The sequence below is a fragment of the Diadema antillarum genome, unplaced genomic scaffold, assembly GCF_040938485.1.
Source record: "Diadema antillarum isolate AM-2024a unplaced genomic scaffold, OU_Dant_1.0 scf00000220, whole genome shotgun sequence".
NCBI classification, from domain to species: domain Eukaryota; kingdom Metazoa; phylum Echinodermata; class Echinoidea; order Diadematoida; family Diadematidae; genus Diadema; species Diadema antillarum.
The window spans coordinates 490,001-512,205 of NW_027271109.1; the positions used below are offsets into that span (position 1 = coordinate 490,001).

Sequence of the window (22,205 nt, forward strand, 5' to 3'; positions counted from 1 at the left end):
TATTTTTCCCCCACTTCACATTCTCTTCATTGAAGTTCTCTCTACAGTATATCTCTCTTTCTTTATCTTCCAAGAGAGATATGAGGAAAGCTGAGCTTCATATGCACTGTTGAGAAAAAAGTATGTAATTATACCTGTGACTGTGCATTGATCACAAAACTAGCAAAAAGTCATAAGACATGGATTCTGAAAAAGCAGACTCTAAGCTTTAAAAATGATTTGTAACTCAATATAACTGGACCTTCCTAACCTGTCTAAATAATGAAAAAATATACTCTTTGGAAGAGTCTTTACTTGGAAAAAAAGGTTTTGAAATTTAGTGTCTATTCAAGTGCTTTACAATCTCACCAAGTTGCACGATGTGCAATAGATGGGGAAAAAATATAATGTAAAACTTTGTCACAACCACAACGAAAGGATTGTCAAATTAAGCTGAGATTTTCTACACTCTTTATCACACATTCTATTCATGACTGATCCTGTACCAACTTTAGATACAGTAGCACTATCCTTTCAAAGTTTTCAGAGCTGAAAAACCACTCCCACCGCCTCCCCCTCCCTCCGCCCCTCCCCCCGCCCCTCCCCCACCCCACACACAAACACACAACACACACAAATACCTTCTACTGGTATCAACTTTGCTGTTTACCCTTCATTCTTGGAGCACATGCAGCCGGTGTGTGGACATCATGGCCCTGACTGCTCTCCGTAATCTGCGGAGGACGAACCCCTCACTTTTATTGAAAGCATTTCTCCCTAAACCTCGATTATCCTCCGCGATATATTCAAGGCGACCAGCAAGTACTGTAAGCACCTTTTTTGAGGTTGATGATATCGTTTCGGGACTTACGGATGAAGAAAGACAGGTAAGTACAGAACAATCAATCCCTGGCTGGTGGCCTTGTCCAGCAAGTAGACTTTTGTGCGGAGTCGAGTCATCGTAACCCCGGTGGCGGACGGGGTAATTCCCCGGGGTCTCGGTGTCGGGGCACCGGCTCCGGCTGCGAATATTTTTTCTTTGGAGTGGAGCATTTTACAGACCCAGATAACTATCGATCGGGCTAAGACCCAGACTGTCATAATACTAGAATTTAGAAACGAATTACAGTCCTATATAGGTACCGGTAACGGCTCTCCTCTCAAAGAAAAAGTACTTAATAGATCTAGTACAGTCCACCATGAGGTGTATCAGCGTACTGGTTGGGTGTGCAGTGCAGGCAGTTTACAGTGGCAGTGCTCCAGATAAAATTCATTCATAAGAAAGAAAACAGGTTCTCACTACAACCTCTCTTTGACCAATAAGATGTTTGGAATTCATAACGACGAGATCCATGATCAGGGGATCGATAAACTGTTTGTTTTTGTATATGAAATTCTACATTTATAGATGTAGATTTCAGAAAAAGCAACCAAATTTTCATGCTTTTATTGTGTTTATGAAATATAAAATAAAGATCGGGTACAAAATAGCACAGAAACAAAATAAGTTAAATGCCCACTTCAAGAAGTGGTCCTTCTCATTACACGATGTAAATCAAGTCTGACCTCAATCCTAGTTTGTTTAGTTCTCACATGTTAACATTATATAGCCACTAAACCACATATGTTTCATTTTACAATTCTCATGTGTTACTGCTCCTGTGCTTCAATCCTTTTGTTAGAAACTGTGCACTATTTTTGTAAATATGTTACTTATTATTCTTCTTGTATCATCCTATATTATACACTTATACGTTAATAAAAACAAAAAGATTTAAAAAATACATGTGGGCTATGTACAGTGCTAGAAAAAAAAAATGTGCAGCTAAAAAATACTCCCACTGTCTAAACGGAGCTGAAGATTTTGCACCTCCTCCTTACAGAGCTACCAAGTCTCACGCATTCTGCGTGAGACTCAAGCATTTAGGGGCCATCTCACGATTTCACGCATGACACCCATTTTTCTCAAGCATAGGGCGAAGTCTGCAACTTGGGCCTATGATAATGAGCATAGCTCAAAATATTAAAGTGATAGTTGCAATTGAAGGTATATTTCCCTTTTGTCTTTCAAAATAAGTAACAAATAGTCACTTAAGTATGCACCTGATTGCACCATTAAGAGCTAAAAATTGAAAACCCTCCCTACCGTGGGAGGCCACAGGGGAGAAAAACCCCTCCCACACCCTCGCTCGCGCGCACATTCGCATGCCGAGATGCCGAGTCATGAAATCTCACTCATAAATTTTTTTTGAACTTTACATCCCTGTCCTTAAGATGCAAGTGGGTAGGTACATCCTATGAGCTGATCAGGTAGACTGTTCCAGAGTCATATTGCATCTGATATGAAGCTTTTTTGGTATGTCAGAGTGCGAGCATAATATGGAATATACAGCGTTTGTGAGTGTCCCCGCGGGTATTTATATGTGCAAGTAGGAATTAAGTCAAGTGGAGTATCTACATGTGAGTTCAGGATGGAATAAATCATGTACACTTTGGCTTGGGCTCTTCGTTCTTGGAGCAGGGTGGTCCACGAGGGGTTTCAGCATGTCGCTGCAACATGCTAAAATTCTTGTGCAACATCCTAAAAAGCCAGCAACATGCTATGCAACATCCTCAAGAATTTGCAACAAGCTCAAAGTAAAAGTATTCAAAAATGTGCAAAACATGTGCATAACATAAGAAACATCAAACTACTAGGTACTTTAGATATTTGTGTGCAAAACATGAGAGAGAACATTGAATGTAAGCAGCACAAAGAGAGATAAGCAGCAAAATATTGCGTACGATGTACTCATCGTGTGCGCTCCGCGCATATTCAATTTCTGCAATATTCTCAGATTGTGAGCTTGCAACATGCTAAAATTTCAAGTTGTGGACCACCCCGTTGGAGTGTGGGCCATCCCAGTTTAGCCATCATGTCTGTTACACTGATTGTGCGTCGTAGTCGGTAGTCTTGGAACACAAAGTGAGTGTAGCGGCGTTGGATCTTTTCAAGCCTGTTGATGTTGCACTGTGTGTAGGGATCCCATATTATGCTGGCATATTCCATAATTTTTCTTGGGCATGGGTGGATGTTTCTTTGGAGGGAAAAAAAGCACTGGTGGAGTTTACTTTCTTTGTAATTTGATTGATATGATGATTCCAGCTCAGGTTTTTGTGTATAAATTTATGTGGATGCCAAGGTACTTTGCTGTATTACTGTCTGCCAGTGATTGCCCATAGATGTTGTATGTCTCAATGATAGGTTTCCGTTTGTTGGTGATACGGAGTGCCTGGCACATGCTTGGATTGAATTCCATCAACCAGTCATTTTCCCAACGTTGCAGGGTAATCATGCTGCAGTTTGTGGGTGTCTGCTTCTGACTCGATTGTCCTGTAGACCATACAATTGTCAGTAAATAACCTAACAGTGCAGCTGCTGGACAGGTACATCAGGCAGGTCATTGATAAACAGCAAAAACAACAAAGGCCCTCTAACACTACCCTGTGGAACACCAGAGGTTACATTCTTGACGTCTGAAGTTGAGCCTTCAAGTATTTCTCTTTGGGTTCTGTTGTGAAGAAAATCTGACAGCCAGTCATGGAGCTTTCCCCTGATGCCATAATACTCTAATTTGTGTAGTAATCTGGCATGTGAGACCTTGTCGAATGCCTTAGAAAAGTCTAGTAATATGACTTCGATCTGCTGCCTGTCTTCTATACCTTTGGCCAGGTCTTGGATTGCGAGAAGAAGCTGTGAGATGCAGGATCTCTTCTTTCGAAAACCATGCTGTGCTTTGGATAGGCTGTTGTGTGTGTCAAGATGTCAAGATGTTCAAGCATTTTGCAGTGGTGTTACAGATGTTAGGGAGATCGGGCGATAGTTTGACGGGTCATGCCGGTCACCAGACTTGAAGACTGCATGGGGAGACATTTGCTTCTTTCTAGTCAGAAGGAATCTCGCCTTGATCGACCGATGCTTGGAAGAAGAAAGTAAAGATTGGTGTTAACTCCTGGGCTAGTTCTTTTCAAGAAGTCTAGTTGGAATCTCGTTCGGTCCTGAAGCCTTATGGGAGTCAAGTCTGGAGAGTTGCTTGAAGACTCCGGCAGGAGAGACGCATATCCTTTCCATGGACGGGAATGGACTCCTACCCTTGTCTGGGATAGTTGATGTATCCTCATCCTATTGAAGATAGATGAAAACTGTTGGTTGAGAATATTGGCCTTCTACCAAAAGAAGAAGAAGAAGAAGAAGAAAACTTTTTTTTTTTTTGACTTTTCAAAATGGTACTTTATTTACATCACTCTTGAACAAAATACAAAATATTTTTAAAAAGGGGGTACATATTCACCCTTGACATTTTATTATTACCATTATTATTTTGCATTTAATGCATCACGGGTGGTTTACAATTTCCATGGGGTAAAGTTAAATGCAAATCAGGTCAAGTATAACAATAATTAATGACTGCGTTTGCAGTCGACATGATTACATTATCATAACAACTAAAGGAGGTTTTTACAACAGTGCTGCAGTCAGCTTGTTAGCAGAGTGTTCGTAACGATGCTATTGAAAACTAATTGTTGTTTTCAGTGGGTATACATGAGTAACTCAGATATTCTTATTTGGCCAGGTTATGGCGTACATGCTGTGGTGGCAGCGGATAGTACTGTATATTTATAAACGTCGCAAAACATTGTGCAGCGTTATGGGGAGGCAATAAGCTCTACACCGAAGAAAAGGAAAACTTTATGGCTTTTCAAAAAAATACTTTGTTTACATCATGCTTGCAAGCTATTCACATTGGTACACGTTATGATGCGTACATACAAGTCAAAACAATTGATGACTGTGCTTACAGTCAGCATGAAGATTTCTCATGCTTTCGCTTAAAACGTGTTGAGCTAAGAGTGACACAGAAAACAATAATATTAATTATTATATCAACCATGTGCAGGGATGCCAAGTTCAAAAATTTTTCATGAGTGAGATTTTCATGACTTGGCGTCTCGGCGAGCGAATGTGCGCGCAAGCGAGGGTGTGGGAGCCTGGGAGGGGTTCCCCCGGCCCCGTGGCCTCCCACGGTAGGGACCTTTTTCAATTTTTAGCTCTTAATGGTGCAATCAGGTGCATGCATACTTAAGTGACTATTTTTTACTTATTTTGAAAGACAAAAGGAAAATATACCTTCAATTGTAACTATCACTTTAATCCTTTGAGCTATGCTCCTTATTATGGGCCCAAATTGCAGACTTTGCCCGATGCGTGAGAAAAATGGGTGCCATGCGTGAGATCGTGAGACGACCCCTAAATGCTTGAGTCTTACTCAGAATGCGTGAGACTTGGTAGCTCTGCATGTGATGTTTTCCCCGTGCATCGTGAAGAGTGAGTTGTTGTGAGACCATCGTTTTGTGAAGGTGCTCGTGTTGTTCTGTAACTTATAAAATTCATATTCAATAGTGATCATGTTCTTTATTTTTGTCGTCCAAAAGGGGATCGGGTTTAGGAACCGAGAGGTACGATAGAGCCAATAGAGGGTGCTCTTTAGGCTAACGATCAAATAATTGGATAGGCACACGGCTTCCCTGTTTCGACCTCGCGCGTGTGGCACCCAGTGTCCAGTAGAGGTCGAAGTCGAGCTTGGTCGTAGGCAGAATATGTGATAGCAGGTTGTGGAGAAGGTCCAAGGCAGGTTGTATGGCCTCGCAGGTGAGAAACAGGTGAAGAATGGTCCCCCTTTCATCGCACCATCCACACATTGGTGAGATATCAGGGTTGAAGTGGTGGAGGACTGTGAGTGGTGGCAGGACATTGTGCAACAGTTTATACTGTATATCTCCATCTCGTTTGGAGGAGGGGGGACGATGAATGTCCGACCAGTGAATTGTCTTTGTTGGTGACAGCACGCTGTTTTCGTGCCAGGCTGTTGAGGTGAAAGACGGCAAAGAGTTCACTGATTTGTTAAGGATGCGGTATATGGAATGGGTGGGCATGATGAGGAGGTTTCGATTGTCACTGGTTCTGGCCGGAAGGGGGGAAACAATGCCTGCGGAGATGTGATGAGGGGGATGTGTGGATGACCGAAGTCCGTCAGTGGTGAAGAGGGCAGGGAAGTGTTCGATGAGAGATTCGTGTAGGTGGGGGAGTTCGTGATCAAGAAGGCGGAGTGAAGATCGTCGCAGAAGTGGGGGGAGCTTGATGTCGCTGGCTGGGAGCCACTTGCCATGGGTCGGGTTGATGAGATCTTTGACGAGTTTGGAAGAAGAAGAAGAAGAAGAAGAAGAAGAAGAGGAAGAAGAAGAAGAAATAGAAATAAATTTACAGTTTACTGCAGTACATCTGTGTTCCATGCTGTGCATATAGCCATCAATTCATAGCCATATCCTACTACTAGCTAGGCTCCATGCCATGACCATGAACTCTTTTCATACTTCATCGGTCGACGTAATTGTTACAAGTTTTTAGTTGATGTAATACAATGTCAGAGGGACACATTGCATCCTTGTCTTATTTGTATGTAACAGATTACAAGAAAAGGTGACTCCAAGCTCATTTTAAGGGTACGAATGCATTTCTTAATTAACTAGATTTTCTTTGGGTTTGTTGATTGTTTGTTTGTTTGTTTGTTTTAATTTTTTAGTGTAGCATAGCCCGACCAGATGTCGTGCGAAGCACAGGTTATACAGCGACAGGGCTGTGTATAGTTGAGTGTAGCAGTGATGTTGTAGGTCACAATAACCAATGCCCCTAACATTTCACTAACTTACAACGTAGTAAATATGTAAATTTATTATCATCATGTAATGTATTCACCATCTCTCCATCATATCATATTGTATCCCCACTGAACATTTCTTTATAATATATTTCAACATGATATTCCAAAATATGCTATGAATATTAATCGATGATGCCATCACCTCACATTTCTTTCAATATCCTTAAAAAAAAAAACAACAAACAAACAAACAAACAAACAAAAATTCTCCACTACCAGTAAATATTCATACCAGCATACTGGGACCATTACGGTATTTAAAAGGATACAACATGAATGGCTGTGTCTTTGCAGGTAGCCAACTCATCATACTGTCTGTAGAACTGTAAGAAACTGGTTTTGTTCATGCTGCAGCTGAGTTGTGATGAGTAAATTAATGTACATTTTTGTGGATCAGAGTTAATTTAAAGGACCCCTGAAATACAAATGCATGTTGATTTGTGTTGATTTATGATACCCTCAACATCACTTTTGTGGTGAAATGAATATCTAGAAACATTTCATATATTTTCAATGATTTTTTCTTCTTCTATTTATACCCCCGCCAAACGAAGTTTGAAGGGGGTATATAGGAATCAGCGGACGGTCGGTCGGGCGGTCGGTCCGTTGCAAATCTTGCGTCGCGAACTACTTCCTCAGTTTTCAACCGATTCCCATAAAACTTGGCACAGATTTGTGCCTTGGGTTGTAGATGTGCAAGACGTATTTTTTGACAGTACCCAAAAGTACGTTGCCATGGTAACGGCATATTATGGGCAAAAATGGGTACAAATCTTGCGTCGCGAACTACTTCCTCAGTTTTCAACCGATTCCCATAAAACTTGGCACAGATGTGTGCCTTGGGTTGTAGATGTGCAAGACATATTTTTTGACAGTACCCAAAAGTACGTTGCCATGGTAACGGCATATTATGGGCAAAAATGGGTACAAATCTTGCGTCGCGAACTCCTCCCACAGTTTTTGATCAATTTTAATGAAATTAGGTACAGATGTTCATCTGAATATGTTAATGTGCAAGACACATATTTCCGCAGTGGCAAAAAGTGCGTTGCCATGGTAACGGCATGTTATTGGTAAAATATAGGGCAAAATGCTTCATGGCAAAACTGCTTCATCAGTGTTCTTCCAATTCTCATGGAATTCATATTGAATGTTTGTCTTAGGATATAGGTCAGCATGACACATTTCTTGACAGTGACAAAAAGTATGTTGCCATGGTAACAGCTCACATATTATGAGCCAAAATGATGGAAAATTTTGTGTTGCAAACTACTTCCTCAGTTTTTGCCCAATTTCCATGAAACTTGGTACAGATGTGTGCCTTTGGTTGTAGATGTGCAAGACGCATTTTTCGACAGTACCCGAAAGTACGTTGCCATGGTAACGGCATATTAATGGCAGAAGATCAAGGAAAGATCTTGCAGATTTAACTACTTCCTCAGTTTTTTGACCAAAGCTTATCAAATGTTGTTTTGACCAAAGCTTATGAAATGTTGTTTGGCGGGGGTATAACCAGTCGCTGTAGCGACATTTCTATTTTTCTTCAGATTACTTGGGAACGCTCACAAAAAATCCTTCCAAACCAATATTCCTCAGATGACCTCATATGGCAATCATTGCTAAAGTACTGAAATGTTTAACAAAAGATATTGGAATGCACCTTCCCCTCGACTCAACATAACTTGCATGTTCCCTCTCCATGTCTTTTGTTAGTCACATTAATATCACTGAAACATGCAAGTTATGCTGAGTCGAGGGGAAGGTGCATTTCAATGTCTTTTGTCAAACATTTCAGTACTTTAGCAGTGATTGACAGATGAGGTCATCTTAGGAATATTGGTTTGGAAGGATTTTTTGTGGGCATTCCCAAGTAATCTGAAGAAAAATAGAAGAAAAAATTGTTAAAAATATATCGGAATGTTTCTAGATATCCGTTTCACCGCAAAAGAGATGTTGAGGGTATCATAAATCAACACAAATCAACATGCATAATGGATTTCAGGGGTCCTTTAAAGGACAAGTCCACCTTTATATACATATGGATTGAGTGAATGCAGCAATATTAGTAGAACACATCAGTGAAAGTTTGGGGAAAATCGGACAATCTGTTCAAAAGTTATGAATTTTTAAAGTATCTGCGTAGTCACTGCTGGATGAGAAGACTACTACAGTGTATGATGTCATATGCGTACAACCATGTAAAGAAAATAAAAAGAGAATTTCACAAAACTTTACTTTTTGAATAAAGTGCACATTTCTTTGACTTGTTACTGACATATGTTAAAGGGTAATATTATTCCCCCTGCCTTCTGAAATAGAGAAGTCAAGTGTTCTTTTGTTATGCGAGAAAAGTGAAAATATGTTGAATTTTCTTTATTCTTTCTTTATATCGTTGTACTCATGTGACATCACAAGCTATAGTAGTCTTCTCATCCAGCCTAGAGTGAGCAGAAACTTCAAAAATTCATAACTTTTGAACGGATTGTCCGATTTTCCTCTAACTCTCAATGATGTGCTCTATTAATATTGCTGCATTCACTCAACCCACATGTCTATGAAGGTGAACTTGTCCTTTAAAGATAAGTATTGATGACTTAGAGGCTGAGGCAATGCAGACTGCGATGACAAGCATGATTTCAATAACATAAAATGTGGTACACGTAATATTTAAGCACTTGGAGTATTGTTTACCATTATTGAACGCAGTTGTGGTCGCCCACATCTTGCAAAGGGAGAGGGGAAGAAATTTCTTTCGGGTCTCATAAGGCGCTTTCACATCAGCCCGATGTTTCGAAATAGCGCGCTATTTTCTGACTTGGGAAAATAAAAAATATCTCGAACTTGGATTTTTATCGGGCTGATGTGAAAACGCCTATAGCAGCTCCTGTGGAGTGTTGGTATCAGATGGGTAGGGATGATGTCTGCGCACTTCTTTTTGGTTCGAATATCGATCAAATCTGAGGTCAGGGTGGTTGATAGTAGATCTGGAAGTGACGCAAATGTCAGTTTTGTGTTTATCATCGTCACTGGTTTGAGTGCCAGGTAGAGAGCACCTGCACACGGAAGCTGCCCCTGGCCTTAGGCTTTTACAGACCTGAACCCCGTTGCAAGAAAGTTGCAATCAATTGCAAATAATTGCTAATTTTGAAACAACCATTCTGATTGGCGCAGGGTCTGCCCTATTAAGAAGACATGCATGCAACAATGATTTTGATTGGCCAGTGACAATCAGTTGCAAGTTGCGTTTAAACGCAAAGTTTCTAGCAACGGGGCCCATGGTGTGTCAAGTAGTTATAGTCCATATTGCAATGAGAAGCAAGTATGTCATCAAGTTAGTACATATCATATTCCACATACTAAGGATCTTGCTATAGGATTGGTCAAGAGCTGATCACTTGATAAAGCGTAGTTTTGCCCATCACATCACCTGAGAAGAGCTAGGTCCCTTGATAGTACACAGTGCAACGCACTTTCCCTTCAGTGTCACGTGGTGTGCGCAGCAAATTCATTGTTTTGTCATCTATAAAGACATCTGTTTGTTTTGCTGATCTCTGGCAGTCCATACAGTCTTTAATGCGAGAGGAGTACGTGCAAAATAAAAGTGCATTGCACTGTGGACTATCATTTAACTAGGTCACTTGATAGTACACAGTGCAACGCACTTTCACTTCAGTGCCGCGTGGTGCGTGCAGCAAATTCATTGTTTTGTCATCTATGCGCACACATAGCTTAAGCCCTAAAGATACCTGAAGACAGCTAAAACGGTTTCAGATGTGGAATAAAATGGGAATTTCTAGGACCCTAGATGTGGAATATAAAGCAAATAATCAACTCTTAGTTTCAGGCAATGAGACAAACTATCGCTTCCTTGGCGATCTGAATGTGTACGCTATCTTTCCTCAGCTGCGCTTCAGAAAGATAGCGACATCCAGATCGCCTCGGAGGTGATAGTTTGTCCCATCACCTTCACCAATGTTGATTATTTGCTTAATATCACAGTAACCACATCATTTGAGACCCCAACTCATTCGTGTTACTGGTACCTCGAGGTTGATATCACATAAATGGTGCCCCTGGCATTAATAGTTGTGATACATACTCAAAATTAGAGGCAAGTATATCATGGGTATTCTTATTTCTATATTATATTAGTTTAAAAGACAACAGATGTCTCCAATTGCACAGTGATATATTGCTTAAGCAATTTATCACTGTGACATATTTTGGAACATCATGCCAAAATATCATCATTATACAAATGATGCACAGGACAGAGTGGATCAGTCAGAATTGGATGCGCAAGTTTAACTTTGAAACTGTTAAACCCACAAGCGCAGTGAGTGGGTTTTAGACGGTTTCCAAAGTGAAATGAGAGCATCCAATTCTCATCCATCCACGAAACAAGCCTGTGCATCATTTGTTTTATAAAATGAGCCCATAAATACTTGAAATTCAACTCTTTGCCCCATCATGCGTCCGATATGTGTACAACACTGTCCAAGGCTTGAGCCATGCGTTCATATTTTACCGGAAGCATGGCTCAGTGTGGATCAGTAAAAATCAATGCATGACAATTGACCAATCAGATTGCAGAGATTCTAAAGCCCATTTTATAAAAAGGAATGTTCAATGGTGATATAATTGTACAGGGAGGAGAGATGAATACATGATGATATTAGTAGAATGTCAGTGGCTGAAATTTCATTTTCTTGTATAACATTAGCTAGGAAAAGTGCAAATGGAAAGAGCTCTGTGTGAGGACGAAGGCTGGAAATAAATGAAGATAAATTTCCATAGAAATCAATGTGAACAGGTCAGTAGTCAATCGGTGTGTATCATGATCAATAAGCTTGTCAATCAGTCTGCATTATGTAATTACAGGGCCATACTTTGTTGGAATACAGTGAAATAGTGTAATCTTTTGAGGAGGTGGGGGTACATGGTCCTTATCTCCAGACATTATTATCTGTCTTCTTGTCATAGATTAAATATTGATGTGGTACAAAATAGCTGCAGTGTAAGCCTTGAAGTGCTCTTAACCTGTGCTTAGAAAAGTGTAATCACATACAAGCTATTCTTGTAGTCTGTTGAGAGGTCAACACTCTTAATTCCTACTCTCTCAAGTAAATAAGAGGCACATGTAGTTTTTGTGCATGATTTATCCTTTTGCATTGTGTTAGCTGTTCTCTTACACTTTTTAGTTGATATTAATGTCTTAGTTTATTGTAGAAGGTGTTGTGTATGTTTTCTTTTTGCATTTATAAGTGCATATATATAAGAACAGATCATTTAAGTTTTATTTACCACCAAAAACAACAACATGAAAACTGTATGCAGACGAAAATGAACTTTATTTTGTCACAATTCAAAATGCTGCACAAGTTGCACGAAGTCACACAAGTTTTGTTATATAGTGACTTGTTTTACTGTTCTACAGTGTCAGTAAACATCAAAGCAAAGCACTGTTTCTCTACCGTTTCTGAAATTTGTTCTTCATTTGTTTCGCAGTCACAAGTCAGACATTGATTAAAAATTACTAGCATAAGGTTAACAATGTAAATGTCCCTAGCTTACTGTAAAATAACCAGCATCTGGGTAAGGATGGAACAAAGCAAGTAATGTAGCCTTATGTATGGATCAGAGCTGCCATTCAGGATTTCATGATGGCTATTGTGTTTATTAAATTCTTCCAAGCAAGAAGCAAGTACAGATCTCTCTTGACTCTGTGTAAGCAGAATATTTTGCTGTGTGTTTGTCTATTCATTGCAAATTATGCAAGTCAACCAATATTCTTGAAATTGATTTTACAAAATACTACCTCCTGTATTAAACACAAATGTATTATCTATTGCATGTAAGGTGGGAAATATCCAATTTTTTCTTAAATAGTAGTGATACTTCTATCTCATTCCTTCGGTGTGATTCTTGCTTGTTAGTTCAGCCACTTGCCTCATGAACCTGATTCGCAAAATATCACACTCGCAAAATGTGTGGTGCACATGACATTGCTTTGCTGGGGCTTTTGCTTCTTGGTCTCTTTGTCACTGGACATGCAGTCAACAAAATTCATGAAATTCAACTCCTTGAAATTCAACTCTTTGCCCCATCATGCGTCCGATACGTGTACAACACTGTCCAAGGCTTGAGCCATGCGTTTGTATTTTACCGGAAGCATGGCTCAGTGTGGATCAGTAAAAATCAATGCATGACGATTGACCAATCATATTGCAGAGATTCTAAAGCCCATTTTATAAAAAGGAATGTTAAATGGTGATATAATTGTACAGGGAGGAGAGATGAATACGTGATGATATTAGTAGATTGTTAGGGGCTTAAATTTCATTTTCTTGTATAGACCGATTCTGTGACGCGCTATGTGTATATTTGGCATGGGCAGCGCCATTACTGTGGTGTCTTAGCCAACCCCCCTTCCCCTCTCCCCCACCCCCTTCCGCGCACGGAATGAAAAACATGCATGTTTGTTTTAGCCAATAGGCGTCTCGTACTAAGTGCACGAACGCTTGCTTAGTGCACGAACCTTTGTTACAAGTGCACAATAAACATGTTGCCTGGGGGTGGGGGAGAGGAGGGGGGGACGGCTAAGACACCTCAAAATGAGCTCATGGCACCGCCCAGTGCCACAAATTGTCTGCTACCCTCAACGAACCCGAATTGGTCTATAACATTAGCTGGGAAAAGTGCAAATGGAAAGAGCAAGTATGTTAGGACGAAGGCTGGAAATAAATAAAGAGAAATTTCCGTAGAAGTCAATGTGAACAGGTCAGTAGTCAATCGGTGTGTATCATGATCAATAAGCTTGTCAATCAATCTGCATTATGTAATTACAGGGCCATACTTTGGTGGAATACAGTGAAATAGCGTGATCTTTTGAGGAGGTGGGGGTACATTGTATCCCATTGGACTACATGGTAACATGTAGCAGCATTACTCTAGCTGTTTTGTTTTTTCTAAGAAGCATACAACCTACATGTATGGTCCTTATCTCCAGACATTATTATCTGTCTTCTTGTCATAGATTAAATATTGATGTGGTATAGCAGTGTAAGTCATGAAGTGTTGTTTACCTGTTGCTTAGAAAACTGTAATGTACAAATTGTACAAGCCATTCTTGTAGTCTGTTGAGAGGTCAACATACTTACTTACTACTCTCAAGTAAATAAGAGGTACATGTAGTTTTTGTGCATGATTTATCCTTTGGCATTGCATTTTATAGTGACTTGTTTTACTGTTCTACAGTGTCAGTAAACATCAAAGCAAAGCAATGTTTCTCTACCGTTTCTGAAATTTGTTCTTCATTTGTTTCGCAGTCACAAGTCAGACATTGATTAAAAATTACTAGCAGAAGGTTAACAATGTAAATGTCCCTAGCTTACTGTAAAATAACCAGCGTCTGGGTAAGGATGGAACAAAGCAAGTAATGTAGCCTTATGTATGGATCAGAGCTGCCATTCAGGATTTCATGATGGCTATTGTGTTTATTAAATTCTTCCAAGTACAGATCTCTCTTGACTCTGTGTAAGCAGAATATTTTGCTGTGTGTTTGTCTATTCATTACAAATTATGCAAGTCAACCAATATTCTTGAAATTAATTTTACAAAATACTACCTCCTGTATTAAACACAAATGTATTATCTATTGCATGTAAGGTGGGATATATCCAATTTTCTCTTAAATAGTAGTGATACTTCTATCTCATTCCTTCGGTATGATTCTTGCTTGTTAGTACAGCCATTTACCTCATGAACCTGATTCGCAAAATATCACACTCGCAAAATGTGTGGTGCACATGATATTGATGCTTTGCTGGGGCTTTTGCTTCTTGGTCTCTTTGTCACTGGACTTGCAGTCAACAAAATTCATGAAATTCAACTCTTTGAAATTCAACTCTTTGCCCCATCATGCGTCCGATACATGCCCAACACTGTCCGAGGCTTGAGCCATGCGTTCGTATTTTACCAGAAGCATGGCTCAGTGTGGATCAGTAAAAATCAATGCATGACAATTGACCAATCAGATTGCAGAGATTCTAAAGCCCATTTTATAAAAAGGAATGTTCAATGGTGATATAATTGTACAGGGAGGAGAGATGAATACATGATGATATTAGTAGAATGTCAGGGGCTGAAATTTCATTTTCTTGTATAACATTAGCTACAAAGTGCAAATGGAAAGAGCTCTGTGTGAGGACGAAGGCTGGAAATAAATGAAGAGTAATTTCCATAGAAGTCAATGTGAACAGGTCGGTAGTCAATCGGTGTGTATCATGATCAATAAGCTTGTCAATCTGTCTGCATTATGTAATTACAGGGCCATACTTTGTTGGAATACAGTGAAATACAGTCAACCTCGGATACCTCGACGTCGGATAAGCTGAATATCACTTACCTCGGGTGCAAAATGAAAGTCCCGATTGTTCCTATGGAGTTTCCGTGTATTAAAATTCGCGTAGCTCGAAGAAAATAACTCGAAGTTCGGTTACCTCGAAGTGAAATCTACTGTCCTGATCTTAATTAACTTATTGTTTTTCCCAGCATGTAGCTCGAATCGAATTGCAACGTCACTCAGAATCTCCGATTAAGCGCGTGTGGACAGCGGAGACATGTCAGAAATCTTTTCACACTCGACTGTAAATATTCTTAACAATCGCGCGCCCAAAGAAATACCCGGTAGGCCTGCACAGCTGACAAGAAAAACCCCCAACACCTACCTACTACACACGTACACGATATGCACATAGCACCCGTGCCAATGGAGTACTTACGTTAACACTACGCTCTTTTCTTTAACCACTGTGTTCTGATTTTTGATCGTGGGTGATACCGAGTAGTCATACCGTGCGCGTAGATTTCTTAACCGTCGTGGCGCACCTGCTTCGAGGTGTTGACAGTTATATCTTTGGCGTTAAACACGGTCCACTGTTCCAACATCAATCTCTTGCGTAGTGCCTATATTTTAACTCTTTTTCGGCCTTTCACGAAGTTTGTTTCATGTATTCTTCCCCGAGATCGCAAGCACTGGATTTTTCTTTCCAGCAATGCGATTATGAAAATACATGTAGTGTCGTATAATGATCTGGAAGTATCGGCCGAGCATGATAAAGAATGGAATAGACAGGGCTCCACACTGACTTTATCGGGTCACCAATGTCATTGATTTTTATTTTTTGGTGGTCAAAAGTAAAATCTGCTGACGCAAAAAAAAAACAACCCCAAAACGGGAAAAACATTAGAAAAACTAAATTAGTCCTACTAAATATAGAAAAATTAATATTAAGCATTATTGAAGTGATGCAGATGCTCATGTCTTAAAGAAGTGAATAGAAAATTCAATCATCTTATTCTGTGTTTTAAGATTTAGCAAATTTTGCATAGGCGTAGAGATTATTATAAAAGTTGATGCTTATACTAGGAGGTTAAAACTTACGTTTGAAATGAGAAAGTGGGAGGATTTGCTGACATTTGTTAGCATCCGAAAGTTACCGTTATTCATTTCTTATTGTAAAAGCAATCATCCAACATATATGTTAGCACTGTTAGCACCTTACGGGGCCGAATGTAACCGTTAATCATTTCTAAATGTAAAAGCAAACAACCAACATTCATTTTAGCATCTTGGCGGAGCTGAATTCTTTTTTATATCCTTATCCATTTCCAAAACGTGAAAGCAAACATCCGCTATTTGTTTTAGCATCTAACTGAGTGGATTATTACCGTTAATCATTTCCAAATGTAAAAGCAACAATCTGTTATTTATTTTTGCATCGTCCGGAGCAGAATGTTACGGTTATTCATTTCAAACATCCGACATTTATTTCATTATCGTATCCGGAGATGAAGGTACTGCTGTCCACTTGCGAAAGTGAAATGAATCATCTGACAATTATTTTATCATTGTACGGAGCCGAATGTTACTGTATTTCATTTTCGAACGTCAAGGCAAACATCGGACATTTATTTTACCATCAAACATAGCTGAATTACCGTTATTCATTTCGAAATGTAATAGCAAATATCCAATATTTTTTTAACATCGTATGGGGCAGAATGTTACCGCCATTCACTTCCAAACATGCCAAACGTAAAAGCAATCATTCGACATATATTTTAATAACTTCCGGAGCTGAATGTTATTACCATTTACTTCCTAACGTAAAAGCAAACATACGGCATTTATTTTATCATCGTACGGAGTTTGATATTACACTGTATTGTTATTCATTTCAGAACATCAAAGCAAACATTCGACATTGATTTTAGCATCTTCCGGAGCTGAATGTTATTGCAATTTACTTTCAAGTGTAAAAACAAATATCCAGCATTTATTTTATCATCGTTAGAAGTTGAATGTTATTGTTACTCATTTACGAACGTCAAAGCAAACATCAAACATTAATTTTACCATTGAACGCAGTTGAATGTTACTTTTATTCATTTCGAAATTTAAAAGCAAACATCAGGAAGTTATTTTAGCATCTTCCGGAGCCGAATGTTATTGCTATTTCCTTTCGAAAGTATAAGGAAACACCCGACATTTATCAAACCATCGTGCGGAGTTGAATGTTAGTTTCCGAACGTCAAAGTAAATATTAGACATTTATTCCAGCGTCTTCCGGAGCCGAATGTTATCCTTGTTCATTTTCGAACGCAAAATCAAATATCTGACATTAGTTTTAGCACCATCAGAGCTGAGTCTTATCATTATTCATTTCCAAAAGTATTAGCAAACATCCGACATTTATTTTAGTATCATACAGAGTCGAATATTACCGTTATTCATTTCCAAAATTAAAAGCAAACATCTGACATTTATTTTAGCATCTTACGTAGCCGATTGTTACCGCTATTCATTTTCAAAAGTTAGTAAAGGCAAACATCCGAATTTTTTCGGTGGCGCGATCGGGCCACCAAAATCTTTATTTCTGAAATTTTAATTTTAATTCCGATTTTCATTCAATTCATTCATGTAAAAGTCGATTCAATTCCAATTGACAAGCATGCAAACAATCAGTAGGCACTACAACAGATACTATGTTGAACAACAATAAACTTCGGATAAGTCGAAGAAAATTCGACGTACGCGTACCTCGAAATTCGCGTACCTCGTACCATTTTCTTCAGTCCCGACGAATTCGAGGTATCTGAGTTTGACTGTAGTGTGATCTTTTGAGGAGGTGGGGTACATTGTATACCATTGAACATGGTAACATGTAGCAGCAGCATTACTCTAGCTGTTTTTTGTTTTTGTTTTTCTAAGAAGCATACGACCTACGTGTATGGTCCTTATCTCCAGACATTATTATCTGTCTTCTTGTCATAGATTAAATATTGATGTGGTAATAATAGCTGCAGTGTAAGCCATGAAGTGCTCTTTACCTGTTGCTTAGAAAAGTGTAATGTACAAGCTATTCTTGTAGTCTGTTGACAGGTCAACACTCTTAATTCCTACTCTCTCAAGTAAATAAGAGGTACATGTAGTTTTTGTGCATTATTTATCCATTTGGATTGTGTTAACTGTTCTCTTACACTTTTTAGTTGATATTAAGTTGTCTTAGTTTATTGTAGAAGGTGTTGTGTATGTTTTCTTTTTGCATTTATAAGTGCATATATATAAGAACAGATCATTTAACTTTTATATACCACCAAAAACAACAACATGAAAACTGTATGCAGACAAAAATGAACTTCATTTTGTCACAATTCAAAATGCTGCACAAGTTGCACGAAGTCACACAAGTTTTGTAGTGACTTGTTTTACTGTTGTACAGTGTCAGTAAACATCAAAGCAAAGTAATGTTTCTCTACCATTTCTGAAATTTGTTCATTTGTTTCGCAGTCACAAGTCAGACATTGATTAAAGATCACTAGCATAAAGGTAACAATGTAAATATCCCTTACTGTAAAATAACCAGCGTCTGGGTAAGGATGGAACAAAGCAAGTAATGTAGCTTTATGTATGGATCAGAGCTGCCATTCAGGATTTCATGATGGCTATTGTGTTTATTAAATTCTTCCAAGTACAGATCTCTCTTGACTCTGTGTAAGCAGAACATTTTGCTGTGTGTTTGTCTATTCATTGCAAATTTTGCAAGTCAACCAACATTCTTGAAATTGATTTTACAAAATACTACCTCCTGTATTAAACACAAATATATTATCTATTGCATGTAAGGTGGGAAATATCCAATTTTCTCTTAAATAGTAGTGATACTTCTATCTCATTCCTTTGGTATGATTCTTGCTTGATAGTTCAGCCACTTGCCTCATGAACCTGATCCGCAAAATATCACACTCACAAAATGTGTGGTGCACATGATATTGATGCTTTGCTGGGGCTTTTGCTTCTTGGTCTCTTTGTCACTGGACATACAGTCAACAAAATTCATGAAATTCAACTCTTTGAAATTCAACTCTTTGCCCCATCATGCGTCCGATACGTGTACAACACTGTCCAAAGGCTTGAGCCATGAGTTCGTATTTTACCAGAAGCATGGCTCAGTGTGGATCAGTAAAAATCAATGCATGACAATAGACCAATCAGATTGCAGAGATTCTAAAGCCCATTTTATAAAAAGGAATGTTCAATGGTGATATAATTGTACAGGGAGGAGAGATGAATACATGATGATATTAGTAGAATGTCAGGGGCTGAAATTTCATTTTCTTGTGACATTAGCTACAAAGTGCAAATGGAAAGAGCTCTGTGTGAGGACGAAGGCTGGAAATAAATGAAGAGAAATTTCCATAGAAATCAATGTGAACAGGTCAGTAGTCAATCGGTGTGTATCATGATCAATAAGCTTGTCAATCTGTCTGCATTATGTAATTACAGGGCCATACTTTGTTGGAATACAGTGAAATAGTGTGATCTTTTTAGGAGGTGGGGGTACATTGTATTCCATTGGACTAACATGGTAATATGTAGCAGCAGCATTACTCTAGCTGTTTTTTGTTTTTGTTTTTCTAAGAAGCATACGACCTACATGTATGGTCCTTATCTCCAGACATTATTATCTGTCTTCTTGTCATAGATTAAATATTGACGTGGTAATAATAGCTGCAGTGTAAGCCATGAAGTGCTCTTTACCTGTTGCTTAGAAAAGTGTAATGTACAAGCCATTCTTGTAGTCTGTTGACAGGTCAACACTCTTAATTCCTACGCTCTCAAGTAAATAAGAGGTACGTACGTGTAGTTTTTGTGCATGATTTATACATAATTGCGTTGCGTCAGCAGTTCTCTTTCACTTCTTAGTTGATATTAATGTCTTAGTTTATTGTAGAAGGTGTTGTGTATGTTTTCTTTTTGCTTAAGTGCATATATAAGAACAGACATTATTATCTGTCTTCTTGTCATAGATTAAATATTGACGTGGTAATAATAGCTGCAGTGTAAGCCATGAAGTGCTCTTTACCTGTTGCTTAGAAAACTGTAATGTACAAATTGTACAAGCCATTCTTGTAGTCTGTTGAGAGGTCAACATACTTACTTCCTACTCTTAAGTAAATAAGAGGTACATGTAGTTTTTGTGCATGATTTATCCTTTTGCATTGCATTTTATAGTGACTTGTTTTACTGTTCTACAGTGTCAGTAAACATCAAAGCAAAGCAATGTTTCTCTACCGTTCCTGAAATTTGTTCTTCATTTGTTTCGCAGTCACAAGTCAGACATTGATTAAAAATTACTAGCATAAAGGTAACAATGTAAATGTCCCTAGCTTACTGTAAAATAACCAGCGTCTGGGTAAGGATGGAACAAAGCAAGTAATGTAGCCTTATGTATGGATCAGAGCTGCCATTCAGGATTTCATGATGGCTATTGTGTTTATTAAATTCTTCCAAGTACAGATCTCTCTTGACTCTGTGTATAAGCAGAATATTTTGCTGTGTGTTTGTTTATTTATTGCAAATTATGCAAGTCAACCAATATTCTTGAAATTGATTTTACAAAATACTACCTCCTGTATTAAACACAAATATATCATCTATTGCATGTAAGGTGGGAAATATCAAATTTTCTCTTAAATAGTAGTGATACTTCTATCTCATTCCTTCGGTGTGATTCTTGCTTGTTAGTTCAGCCACTTGCCTCATGAACCTGATCCGCAAAATATCACCCTCGCAAAATGTGTGGTGCACATGACATTGCTTTGCTGGGGCTTTTGCTTCTTGGTCTCTTTGTCACTGGACATGCAGTCAACAAAATTCATGAAATTCAACTCCTTGAAATTCAACTCTTTGCCCCATCATACGTCCGATACATGTACAACACTGTGCAAGGCTTGAGCCATGCGTTTGTATTTTACCAGAAGCATGGCTCAGTGTGGATCAGTAAAAATCAATGCATGACAATTGACCAATCAGATTGCAGAGATTCTAAAGCCCATTTTATAAAAAGGAATGTTAAATGGTGATATTTTGTACAGGGAGGAGAGATGAATACATGATGATATTAGTAGAATGTCAGGGGCTGAAATTTCATTTTCTTGTATAACATTAGCTAGGAAAAGTGCAAATGGAAAGAGCTCTATGTTAGGACGAAGGCTGGAAATAAATGAAGAGAAATTTTCATAGAAGTCAATGTGAACAGGTCAGTAGTCAATCGGTGTGTATCATGATCAATAAGCTTGTCAATCTGTCTGCATTATGTAATTACAGGGCCATACTTTGTTGGAATACAGTGAAATAGTGTGATCTTTTGAGGAGGTGGGGGTACATTGTATGCCATTGAACATGGTAGCATGTAGCAGCAGCATTACTCTAGCTGTTTTTTGTTTTTGTTTTTCTGAGAAGCATACGACCTACGTGTATGGTCCTTATCTCCAGACATTATTATCTGTCTTCTTGTCATAGATTAAATATTGACGTGGTAATAATAGCTGCAGTGTATTAAAGCCATGAAGTGCTCTTTACCTGTTGCTTAGAAAAATTTAATGTACAAGCCATTCTTGTAGTCTGTTGAGAGGTCAACATACTTAATTCCTACTCTCAAGTAAATAAGAGGTACTACATGTAGTTTTTGTGCATGATTTATCCTTTTGCATTGCATTTTATAGTGACTTATTTTACTGTTCTACAGTGTCAGTAAACATCAAAGCAAAGTAATGTTTCTCTACCGTTTCCGATATTTGTTCATTTGTTTCGCAGTCACAAGTCAGACATTGATTAAAAATTACTAGCATAAAGGTAACAATGTAAATGTCCCTAGCTTACTGTAAAATAACCAGCGTCTGGGTAAGGATGGAACAAAGCAAGTAATGTAGCTTTATGTATGGATCAGAGCTGCCATTCAGGATTTCATGATGGCTATTGTGTTTATTAAATTCTTCCAAGTACAGATCTCTCTTGATTCTGTGTAAGCAGAATATTTTGCTGTGTGTTTGTCTATTCATTGCAAATTATGCAAGTCAACCAATATTCTTGAAATTGATTTTACAAAATACTACCTCCTG

The 22,205-nt window shown here is 38.6% G+C and overlaps 1 protein-coding gene across 1 annotated transcript in view; it reads left to right on the forward strand.

Annotated features, from left to right (window-relative positions):
- Nucleotides 1-672: 672 nt before the first annotated feature.
- The window catches only part of LOC139724535 (isovaleryl-CoA dehydrogenase, mitochondrial-like), a 37,772-nt gene continuing 16,239 nt past the window's right edge, over nucleotides 673-22,205 (forward strand). Inside the window, exon 1 of the mRNA XM_071635668.1 lies at nucleotides 673-866. Coding sequence (XP_071491769.1) covers nucleotides 690-866 — 177 coding nt within the window. The 5' untranslated portion in view covers nucleotides 673-689. The remainder of the gene's footprint in view (nucleotides 867-22,205) is intronic.